The following is a 13,056-nucleotide window of genomic DNA, read 5'->3' as shown; positions in this document are numbered from 1 at the left end:
TATCTTAGTCTCTCTGTGATTGTTATGCCTGAGAATATTTTTACGTCCGAGCGAAGGTAGGTTACTAAAATAATTTAAATTAAAATTTTGTTTACAATTTTCTGTATATGGGTCAAGAAAAAAAAGAAGCGTGGCAAAATTCCGCAACTTACTTCAGCCTAAAATTGTTCAAACATATTGTCTTGGTTTCGGAAGAGTATTTGCATAAGAGTTTTCAAAATTATCTCCATTAAAGCCTAGAACTAGTAAAAGTAGAACTTGTAAGAAGACGTCACTAGGCGTCATCCCGTAACTTTTATTGCGTTTATTAGTACGTTTAAAATTGTATGCAGAGATTAAAGCTCGAAATGGCAACAGAATTTTGTATATTGTTACGACAGCGGAAGTCACGCAATGCTGGGAGCATGCGCGCTGGAGTTTCTGGAAGGATCATGAATTTTCCTGGCAACTCTAGTTTGAGGCTCCCTCTTTTTTTTTTTAAGTATATATAAGCCTGGCGAGAAAAACCAGTGCAATTGCAGAGGCAGATAGATTGAAGAGATATATAGATAATTGAGTCAAGCGAACAGTAGGCAGCTTAAGTAAAGTGTGTGAATCGCTGTGATTTATAGCGTGTGTTATAAAGGTTGTTAAGTTTAAAGTGACTGTGGAAATTCTGTGTACTAAAAAGTTGTATCAAGAAAGAATAAACTAGTTTTAATTAAGAAAGCACATGTATCACTGAAGTTCCTCGGAAAGAATTTATACCGGAAATTAACAAACTGGCAGATATGTACCAATATGTTTTACACGGGACTGAGTTAGAAGCCTAAGTTCAGTAACTCTCAATATTCGACTTGGTGTATGATTATTGCTAGGAAACCGTTATCTTCGAAAGTATGTGCAGCTGTTGTGCGCATGCATGTATTTCATATTATTCGTTAGTAAACTGCACTGAATACAGCTTATGTAAGTCACTGACACAAGAAATTATCTGTTTTAAGCGTAATAATAATGGTGTAACAAATGTACAGCTGCATATATAATGTTTTGTTTCTTAGTGTAGGTAGAAATGGACAATAGGAAGTACAGAAATGGAGAACATGTCAGTCAAACAGCATTTGGTAGCAAATGGACAAAATATTGAATATGTAAAAATTTGAGGTTCCAAGTACTAAATGAATGTTTTCACACAAAAGGCCCATCTGTAATGTCTTGTATATAATATACTTTTGTTTGTTTTATGTGTAAAAGACTAAAATGGGTAATAATTATAATACTGAAGAACAGTTTGAACAGTGTCTGAAAGTCATGGGACAAAGCATGGAACACTTGTAAATTGAGGTTCTGAATAATGATTGAATGTTATATTTCTCACATGAAGAATTTACTTTTGTTACAGCCTGTGCATATAACACAGATTTTGAACTGACAATCACAATTTTTGAAAATATGAAACAGGCCTAGCGTATTTAAAAAATTAAGAATAATGAGCATTATCAGTACCCTTTGTTATTTAAAAATAGGAAATAACTGGAAGTCTGTACTTATGAACACAAAATGCATATTAAACATACCAGTTCTATGGGCAGATACAACAATATTGTTTCTGAAGATTTCTAATGATAAATGATTGGTTAAACATAAGGACTTAAGCACTACTATAATGAAAAATTAGAACAATACATAATAACTTACAGGCAAACAATATTTTTTGGATACAAGTTTTCTTTAAGTCAACTTAAAAAAGATTAAAACTTCCACTGTGAATCTAAAAAAAATAATTAATGATCTTTATACTTATGATATCAATCATCCACTTACAGATGTGGTGAAGATGATTTTTTATTTCTTGGTTTCCCTCCAAGTGTGTGTCGTCGTTCTTTTGTTCTTTTCAATTTATGGTTTTTGGTGGGAAGTTCCTTGGATAAAGGGGGAATCTGAGAATCATCCAAAATTCTATTCTCTTCTGGAACAAAAAAAATTGATTTTATACTAAAAGTGTCAGAAGAACTGGAGAATTTCTAACGATGCAGGTGCAAGCTTGTACGAAAAAAGAAAAAATATTCTGCTTTTGTTTAAACATCTTATTTACAGAGGCTTATTTTTCACACAATACTCTACTGTAAATAAACTTGACAACTTAGCCTAGGAGATAAATCTACATCCAACTAAACAGTTCAATCAATAAATGTTTTATCTCTGATTATAACCATAAAGTGATAAAACCATATAATCCAGATATGGACATAATGAACTGAGCTTCATTTCTCATAAACAGTTTTATTTGCCAAGCAAATTCATTGATCAGGGTTCCCAACTTTGGTTCAAAATATTTTTCCAGGATATTTCAACCATTTTTCATGACACTTTTTACATACATATTTATGTTAACCTCATGTCTTTTCAGTTGCTTTTTTTTAAAATTTACTTAATCACATTTTACTTAAGTTACTTGTTCAACAAAATTATTAACTGTTATTAAGTCAGTTGATGTATTTCATAAAGAAAGAAATTTCATGGAAAAACTGTTTTTTCTCCATTTTACAGGCCTGGAAATTAACTTTGAAATTTTGCAGGTTTTCCAGAATGTGTGGGAACCCCAAAACTCATTTACAAATTTTATCTAGTTAATTCACAAATAACGCTATGCAGATACCTTAATGGTATATGTATTTTCATCAAGTTGGATACCATGATTAGGTTGTTATTAGCAGCAGCAGTTTTGTCAATAGGCAGCACTTACATACTAAACCAAATTTTTAAAATTGGTAAAACCATTTATTGACATGAGCTATAATATTTCTACTGATAGAATACTCTACTTCCAACAAAGCTTTTTCTAATACTTCACATAAGACATTATATTCTAATGGCTTTGTTTTCAATGAATTTTACAAATAAAAAGTAACAAGCAAGTACCAAGTGATTTTCTGATGAAGCTAAATCTTCAATAACAGACTTTTAACACTAATAAAACATTTCTCCTTTTCTTAAACAAAAAAGAATTGGAAAACATTGACATATTAAACTTGAAACAGTCCAAAAAACCACAAGTTATGTATGTAAAGTGGCTTCTATTAAGATTTTCTCAGAGAGGCTTAACCCGTCTTTAAGTCTTCTAACCTCACAATCATTGTGTCTGAGTTTATTCTCACCATGTGAAATGTAAAAAAAATTACAATTTTTGTTATGAAATGCTGTTCCTCAAGAGCCCTAGACATATTAAGTCTCCAAAATGCAGTCAAACTAAGAGTTAGTAGCTGTAATTATTAAAATGCACAGCAGTAATATTTACATAAAGTTCATAGCCATTCTACTATGCCCAACTGACCTAGAAGTTAACAACCAGTTGTAATGATCTGAAACAGGTGAAAAGCAATCTCTTGTAATAGAAGCTTAAACCCTGGACCACTCCAGTTCAAACTGTGACCAAAAGCTTCTACTGAACTACTAGGTCTTCAAGCCAACTTTATACTTGGATCGTTACATAGTATAAAACATAATTTGATGAATAATGTTGAAAACTTACTTTCAGTATTGGCACCACACACAGAAATGTTAGCTGAACTTTATATAATCATCATTCTTGAAAACTGGTTAATAAACCTAATGAAACACCCAGTTGTAAATTTTATTAGTTAAATAAAAAAGCTATCATGTTATTTTTTAATGCTGAAACATCATAAATACTACATACAACAGTCTCATTATTAAAACTCTTTACCAAAATTTTTGGTGATATTTGAAACATTTTCTACAAACTCTTGCTATAAGTTATAGCACAATGTACCTGAAAAGGGCATCATGAAAGTTGTGAAAGTAATCATAACAGTTATTAATGAAAGAATGAAAGTAAACGTAAATGAGTTCCCATAATGTAATTATGTAAAACAAAACAAAGTTTTACAAAGGTAATCTAAATTAGGATAACTTTTTCTAGTACTCTTAGAGACAAATTAACATACAGTATATATCTGCAAGTACTTTAAACAGACTAACCAAAAGACAAAATTATTATTTCAGGGCATTAGCTACTTGGGACAGAAACAAAACAAAATCATATTTTGCCGTAAGGAATTTAAAATATATTATACCCATTATTCAGTTAATATACATGCATTTTTACTTTATGTATTTTGAGAATCAGTGTTCCTTAATATTGTATCAAAATGTTGATTATATGAGGACATTCTGATTCGGAGTATAGTGAATTTCTATTTTGACCCTTACACACTAACAAAAATATCTGAAATGTATTATGGTATCAGGTGTGTACTACATAAAAATATATGTAGTTAACAAAAATCATAAAATATCCTTGTATCTGTCTTTGCTCATTCCTTACTGTTATTAGTAGATATGCTACTAATGACTACTGCTAATGACTAAAAATGTGAATTTATGTTGTACTTTTCATAGTTTTTAGAATTTTCTTGTAAATCAAAAACAATTTTTTTTTTTTTACTTACCCTTTAACTGTTAGTGAAATAATGAGCCAAGAATTCTTGAAATTGAAAATAATATAAAAAAAAAGACATTAAGTGATTTGAATAATATTCTTAAAAAATTGCATAAGGTAAACAGTTGATATCTAACATCTTTTGACTTATTAATATATTCAGTTAAACTTAGCTTATGATATTAAAATTAGTTAATGACATATCTAGTATTACAGTATATGTATTTAGTATGCCTGAATCTTTGAATATGAGAACATTAGCTGCTTCTCATTTAAGTGTTCATAAAACCAGTTCATAGTTATTTTTTAGTTGGATATTGGTACAAGTAAATCTTAGTAGTTCCTACATTGAATGGTTATAAAATATGAGCTTGGTTATTTTTTAATTGAACACTCATACAACCAGACTTTGACTGTTTTGAAATTTATCATTCATATAATCAAACCTTAGTGGTTTTTAAATTGAATGCTTGTACAGTTGAACTTTAGCATTTATAAGCTTCATGTTCAAACTTTCAAGATTTACTTTGTTATTATGTATATGTCCATACTCTGAAAAAAAAATTTCAGTGTGGTATAGATTGCCAATTGTAACACAGTTATTTTACTGAAGAAACTTCAACACTTAGTATGAAGGTGACCAGTTAGTGTTGGATGGGATTTAGTTTTTAATTAGTATTCTAAAATTTCTTTCTGATGTACCAAATGCTTTGGAAAAAAACTACATGAAATGATGTATAATTTATGAATAATGAATTATTGAAAAATGGAGTGAAATTGGAGCTCATTACTGTAAGTGACTTGTACTTTGTGCTACACCACTGAAACAGTTTGAACTAAGGACAAAATGAGAGCAACTTGCATTTTTTTATGGTTAAGGAAAGCTTTACAGCACCAAGGTTTTCATGTATAATGGGTCGAAATGTGTTTAGGTTTCCTTGATGCATAACTGAACCTGAGTACTAGCTGTCATAGTCATTATAAATTATTTTAATGTTACTAGAATTCCAGATGTCTTTCCTTATTTAAGCAATAAGTTGTTTCAAAATAATTTAAATTTTATTCACCAATTAAAGTGTGATTAATTTTTCACAGCTCATTTAAGAAGTAAACAAACAATGTTTGAATTTAAAGACAAAGTACTTTTACAGCATTGTAGTCATGTTATGTATTTATATACATTTCCTATGTGTACTGGACATTATATTGGACAAATAATTGGTAGATTCCCATCATAAGACGCTGACACCACTGTATGTAATAAGTAATATCACTACAATTGCAGATCATCAGTTGAGAAGATGTGACATAATGATCACATTTAAGCAGTTCATAATAATAAATGAAGCCAGTATCAATCATCAATATCCATCAAAGTAAGCCAGGTAATACAAAACCTATGACCCATTATAAATTAAAATTTTAGCTCTTGCAAGGATTTATTAGATATTTAAATGAAACAGTTAAGATAGCAGAATTATTTTAAATTGGTCCAGTTTTTCTGAGAAATGTGTTGATTTAAACAAACAAATTTAAGAGAATTGTCAGTCAAATGAATGGATAAAATATCTTGTAATTCAATTTCTGACATGATCAGAAAACCTTTGAAATATCCAAAAAGAATATATACTTTATTTTCCTTCATACTCTTAAATAAATATGATCTTTTAAAAGCATTTATGTGAAGGAAAGAACAAGTAAGTTATGTCCAAAGTTTACCAAACACGGAGCAAACCACTGTTCACATAGTTGGATTTATTATCATAAACTTAAAATACTGTGACTGTCAGAGCATTTTATTTATCTTCTATTGTTATTCTCATTGCAAACTTATAAAATAGAAACTCAAAAACTGTCAGATTCTGTAGATAATGTTCAGATGATAACAGAGCTTTATAATTTAATTCAAGTAAAGTCAAACCCCCTCAAGATTCTTACAATAAAAATTCCAGTTTTCTTTTCTATAATGCAGTTTCTCTGCAGATGAATATAACAACAAGGAAGATAATTTGATATGAAAAGATGGTGTATGAAAAATTGCAACAAAAATAATCATAATATTTGATAAAAAGAAAAATTGCCTTTATCCAACTTTCTGTTTTCACCATAATTGTAGCGGAGGTTAAATAATATGCAACTTTTTGTTTGGTACTTTAAGTATTTGTGTAGAATTTGTAAAAGATTATCTAAACTGAAGATAGTGTGTTCTTACTTTCACAGGAATATTGGATCCTCAGAATCACAAGCTGAGGGCACTTTTCCCTTCACAAAGGATCTCCCTGGGTACATTACTCCTCCACTGAACATATCCTCACGCAACTCCTTCAGTTTTAGTGGTATGCTTCCAAGTTATACAAGTGGGAATGAGGGACTTCCTGGAATGGAAAGAAAACGACACTCAACGCCTTATATATTTACTGATTCTATGTCAGACTACAATCAGCCACTAGATATGACAAAAAAATGTTGTAAAAATATGGAACAACAGTCACAACAAAGAAGACCATCAGTGATTACATGTGCTCCAGCACTGATGCGTTCACATTGTCAAAGAAAAGATCATGGTGCAAGACTGTCTTCTCCGCTGAGTGAAGCAAGTCCCACTGGGAGTATCTTATCTCATTCTGATGATAATGTTCAACCTGGTTATCGTAGAGAAGTGGTTTCAGGTAATAGTTAAGAAATGAAACTGAATTTTGATGTAGTATATCAAAAATGTGACATTTTAAGGATTAATATGTATTTCGTAGGCATAATTATTTTCATATGCAATGAACCAAAAATGCCTTTGAGTCCCAATGTTAAGGCAGCTTTATTTATTCTTATAGAAAAAAAGTTAAGTATCAAGGCAGATTGTAATACTTCCTTTTATATAGGTTCTACTATTTCAAGTTACAAGGCTAAATGCACTTTACCTTGTTTGTTTTTTATCAATCAGCATAGATAAATATAGCTGACCTCACAATTTTGTTAAGATGATAGGATTTTGTTGCAGTCTTTTTTCAACATTTGTGGATCAGACAACAAATTCAAGTGTGCCAAAATGTCATTTTTGTACTAATTTTATCAAGGATGCTTTTATTTTAGTTAAGAGGAAAAAGAATTGCTTTAGAACTTTTTTCTTATAATATGATTGCTATTGTTACCACAATGAAAGTCACACAATGCTGGAAGCATGTGCACTGGAGTTTCTGGAAGGATCATAAATTTTCCTGGCAACTCTAGTTTGTTCGAGTCTCCCTCTTTTTTTTAGTATATAAGCCTGGCAAGTAAAACCAGTGCAATTGCAGAGGCAGATAGATTGAAGAGATAGATAGATAATTGAGTCAAGCAAACAGTAGGCACCATTAAGTAAAGTATGTGAATCACTGTGATTTATAGCGTGTGTTATAAAGGTTGTTAAGTTTGAAGTGACTGTGGAAATTCTGCGTACTAAAAAAGTTGTATCAAGAAAGAATAAACTAGTTTTAATTAAGAAAGGACTTGTATCGCTGAAGTTCTACAGAAAGAATTTGTACCGGAAATTAACAAACGAGCAGATACGCAACACTATTCACATTCTATTCATTTAAAGTCAAATATTTAAAAGATATTTATATTTTTAAAATAATAAAAAATTGGCTTCTTTAACATTTTTAAGGTAACAAAAATATGTACAGTACTTTTCACCAGAGAAAAATTTAAAGTTTTTAGTATTAGACATGTCTAAAAAATGTATATACTTCTGTAAAGCCAATTAATTTTAAGTATCCTAATTTTTCTTCATATTAGATAGGGAAATAGAGATTTATTTAATGTGGAGAAACTAAAATATTTTTTCAATTGATCCATGGCTAATTATTAATTGGCTGAATAAGGTATTTTTATCATAACATCTGTAATTGTTATTTTGATTTTTATTATTATTAACTGGTATTTTGTGTCAGGTATGTGTGACCCTGTTATTGATGAACACTTCAGGAGATCTTTGGGCAAGGATTATCCAGAATTCCTTTCTTCAGCTACTCCTACAGCTCCAAGTGTTTCAATTACAGGTAGGTTACTGTAATTGAACTCATTTGAACATTTCTAACCTTTAAAATTGTTTCACATCTTCAGAATTTCCCATTAGTTGGAAAACCAGTACCACAACTACTGTGTTCTATGCTTGGGGCATGATTATTAATTGCATCTGCTGTTCATCAGAGCTTAATGCCTTTTTTCTGTTCAACTGGGATAAGGTACTAACTATAGGAGTCTCACCTTAATACATAAAAGCTACATTACACAATAAAGATAAAAAATACAAAACCCGGTTTTTGAAAGGTGTACCTTTCTTCATCATGGGCAAATTTCATTAATATTTACTTCACAAACTTAGATGAATTTATGTGTGTGTGTGTATGTATGTACACATGCTTTTTTCTCTTAAATTTCTCTATAAATTTTGGCGCTTCAACATAATATCATCAAGATTAGTAGCTCTGTGGAAAATATTCTTGGCATACTTTTTTTTCTAACACTATTTTCAAGTTTCAGAGTATCTGAGACATGAGTATACCTTTTCTAGACCTTTGATGTAGAAGACAATGTAATTTTGCTTTCTTTTTTTTTTTTGCTTTTTCTTGTAATAGAAAGTTTTCTAGTGAATCCTTCTTACTGAGCAACATGTTCCTTGTTTGCTTCTGGTAATATGTACAAATGTGGATTGGCAATCTTTAATTTACATGTATCTGTCTGTTTGTGACATCTTGGAAACATGATCTGTAATTTATTTTATCATTCTGTAGTTTTGTGTTTATGAAATTTGATGTAAACATTGTATATTTGTAGATGGAAGTGGAGATTCCAAGGCTTGTGAAAAACACAATATAATGTTCCTTTCTTTTAGCTATTTGTTCCTGATTTTTATAAAATAAACTTTTATCAAAGATGTAACTGTAGGTCAAATAATATTAAAAGAGGAAAAGCTACCATAAAGTTATGCATTTCAACTCAACCTAGGGATGATCCTGAAAAAGTTTCAAGAAAATGTCATTGCAGTTTTTGGAAGTTCAAACAACAAGCTTAAAATGCTTATTTATATTAACAATAATGGTTGAATGTTTCTTTCAGTTTAATAGGATAAACTGATGATTATAAACTTAGTAAAGAACGGAGATGTTAAAAATTTTTCTTTTATAAACTATCTTGAAACCATGGCATGATTAACAAAATTATGATGGTTAGCTTAGTAAAGCTTTGTTAATACCATAGTTTTAAGAGCACTATTAATATTTTTACTCATGCTCTACAGATTTTAAAATAGCTAGTAAGTTAGCAGTGTAATTGAATGTCGCTAAACTGTTAGGTGCTTAAATATTTCATAGATGATTGACTATATTTTAATCATAGAATGTACACATATTTTATATAGATGAAATGGTCATTTTAGGTCTGTTTATTGCAAATGATATTTTAAGGTGTGTAACAGCAAACAATGATTATATTAAAATAATAAATATATAATGTTAAAAATCAATACACAATTAAAATCATATCAAAATAATGACGCAAAACATGTAGTTAGCTTAGTAAAGCTTTGTTAATACCATAGTTTTAAGAGCACTATTAATATTTTTACTCATGCTCTACAGATTTTAAAATAGCTAGTAAGTTAGCAGTGTAATTGAATGTCACTAAACTGTTAGGTGCTTAAATATTTCATAGATGATTGACTATATTTTAATCATAGAATGTACACATATTTTATATAGATGAAATGGTCATTTTAGGTCTGTTTATTGCAAATGATATTTTAAGGTGTGTAACAGCAAACAATGATTATATTAAAATAATAAATATATAATGTTAAAATCAATACACAATTAAAATCATATCAAAATAACTGTATTGATTTTAACATTGTGTATTTATTATTTTAACTTTATACACAAGTTCCGATATAAATATTTATATATAATGATTATATTGATCGAAAATTGTTTAATATTAGTTTAGAATTTTTCCATACAAGTTGTATATTTAAAAATTTAGAGCAGTTTTTTTTCTCATTATTTTACATGACATTTGACTTCTCATTCTGGTACATAAGCTGCAGACTAGGATTTATAAAAGTTAAAATGTTCTTGCTATATTTTAAAATGCATTTCTCTTTGAGAATTAATGAAAATACATAATTCTTTAATTTGAAATTCAAATTGAATTTCTGTTCAAAAATATCACTTTTCCATAAAAACAAAAAATTCTCAGTGTGATTCACTTTAATAATTTTATTCTTAAATACAAAACAAATTCTGGAACTTCCTCTTTTGAGCAACAAAAAAATTAATGTAATGCTATCTTAAAGATTTTTACAAAAAAGTTATTTTTCTCTATTAATTTATCTGTAAATTATCATTGACTTTGTTGACTGATTGTATTTAAATTTTTCAACTTTTCAGTTGACGACCACTTTGCTAAAGCTTTGGGAGACATCTGGTTAAGGCTGCAACACACCAAACCTGGCCCAAAGGATATCACTACTGCAACAGCAGCTGCCTCAGGAACAAAGATGTCTCCACGTTCCTCCCCGTCATCACCAATACTACAACATCCCCAAGGAATGGTGTCTACATAAAGTTAGAAATGTTTGTGGTGGAATCTGATCTCTGTGTAATATATTATAGTCTTGTGATGGTTTCTTGAACTGTGAACAGTAAAACAGGATATGGTAGATAGAAAACTAAATATGTTTGTTGCCGTTATTTTTTTTTTTTCAGTAACCTACCTTTTGTGGTTACTAGAGCTATGCTTTAAAAGTTAATGTATGCATAAAGTGTAAGGTTATTTTGCATGTTTTAAAGCAGCTTTAAAGTTAAATACTTAGAATGTCTTTACAAGACACAGTAAGATATGAGAAAAAATTTTTCCATAAACAATTTTACAAAGTAATGGGGTTTTAGATACTTGGTAATTCCAAAATTAATTAGTAATAAGACAAAAGTTATCTTAGTAGGTTGTGATGCCATACATTATTACATATAAATTGTGTGGATAAATGGACTTTTGAATTTAATGTGTGAAGGGTGGGAGCAAATGGGAAGATGGATGAGTAAATAATGTATATACCTTGTTGGGAATCTTACCAAGTTGCTGTCCTGGAAAGATATTTTTACTTGAGAGCAAACTCTGTACAAGCGAAGAAATTGATGTTTGCATGAATGAAATTGTTTATAAACTCTTATGGAGGACTACAAATTATCCTGTGTGTTTGCAAAAAAAATATAATGGATTTAAATTACATATTATACTGATAGATAGACAGATGGAAAAATAAATAACACAATAAGTTTGAAACTTGCAACATAGCATCATAATCCGTAATCATTATTGTTTGATTGTTTTGTTTCAATTAAAAAGTTGAAAAAATGCCATTTTCTTGTCATGATAGAAATTTCAAATACTTTGAAAAAACATGACCCAGGTTAATGCATCACCTTTTGTATATACTAAATTGAACTGTTGGTTACTTTTATTCTATTAATGTTGCTAAGTGGCTTAACATTTATGTCTTTAATATTTGACTTTGTTCAGGTTACAGTGTTTCTTCCATATTTTAAATCTTGATAATGATTGTTGAAGCGAAATGTGCTAAGAAACTGCAATTATTATTTTACAAAACAAACAATACTTCATTCTTCACTTGTTATTTTGAATTAAGTGTTTTAGAAACATATATGTGTACTAGTTGCTAACTTTTTTTGTATGTGTACAACTGCGTATAGTCTGTAACTAGATGTACAGAGGTGTGGAATTTTGGGCTCAGAATTGAATCTCTGGTGTGACACACAGGTTTTGAAAACATTGATAAATCCATTCATGTAGTGCAATTATAGTGATCATATATCAATTGTAATAATGAAAATTGTCATGCAGTAGTAAATCAGATTTTTTTTTTCATATTTACCAATTCTGTTAAAAAGTTTAGAAATGAAATTATGAATTTCTTGGCTGAATATCGTGGATCTTGTATAAATGGTGATTCCCCTTTGACTTTCATTATTTCTAAGCTATTGTTTAGGTTTGACATACAGGTGTATCTCTTGGTGAGTAAAAATTAATTGCCTTTGGTGCATTCATACATTGAATATCATATTTTAAGTTATATTTGTATGGTCACCATCTTTCAAGTTTTGTTGTTTAGAAATGTAGATATAAACACAAATTTTGTTTGTTATTGTATCATTTTCTATGTTTTATTTTAAAACTAAATTAGTCACCTTGATTTTTTTATTATTATTATTTTTCACAATTATACTGTCTTGCTGCTTAAGATGAAGAAAATTACCACATTGTCAATGTTACTGTTGTGATAGTAGGTGAAAATTATCAATTTTTCCATAGTTATTATGACTTTGGTTATATATTAAATGCTTTAGTCTTGTTTGTAAATTGTGCACATATTTTGTTTAATAAAACATTTTCATCTTCTGCTGTTGATTAGATATGTGTAAACTTAGAATTTGAAAGACCTTGATTTATTACTTTAAAGAAATTATTCATTTCTCCTGGATTTCACTGGATATGCTTATCAATCTGTCATGCCCAACTAATGTATGACATTTCTACAACTATTCAGCAACGTTGCAGAAATG

The 13,056-nt window shown here is 29.4% G+C and overlaps 1 protein-coding gene across 1 annotated transcript in view; it reads left to right on the top strand.

The window, feature by feature from the left end:
* The window catches only part of LOC106473903 (transcription cofactor vestigial-like protein 4), a 35,313-nt gene extending 24,142 nt beyond the window's left edge, over positions 1-11,171 (top strand). The window contains exons 2-4 of the mRNA XM_022402308.1: positions 6,662-7,110; positions 8,368-8,475; positions 10,864-11,171. Coding sequence (XP_022258016.1) covers positions 6,780-7,110; positions 8,368-8,475; positions 10,864-11,039 — 615 coding nt within the window. The 5' untranslated portion in view covers positions 6,662-6,779 and the 3' untranslated portion in view covers positions 11,040-11,171. The remainder of the gene's footprint in view (positions 1-6,661; positions 7,111-8,367; positions 8,476-10,863) is intronic.
* The last annotated feature ends 1,885 nt before the right edge of the window (positions 11,172-13,056 follow it).

The sequence above is a fragment of the Limulus polyphemus genome, unplaced genomic scaffold (assembly GCF_000517525.1).
Source record: "Limulus polyphemus unplaced genomic scaffold, Limulus_polyphemus-2.1.2 Scaffold6610, whole genome shotgun sequence".
In the NCBI taxonomy this organism is placed as follows: Eukaryota; Metazoa; Arthropoda; class Merostomata; order Xiphosura; family Limulidae; genus Limulus; species Limulus polyphemus.
The sequence above is the reverse complement of the archived record's forward strand: the minus strand, read 5'-3'. Positions and strand labels throughout refer to the sequence as shown.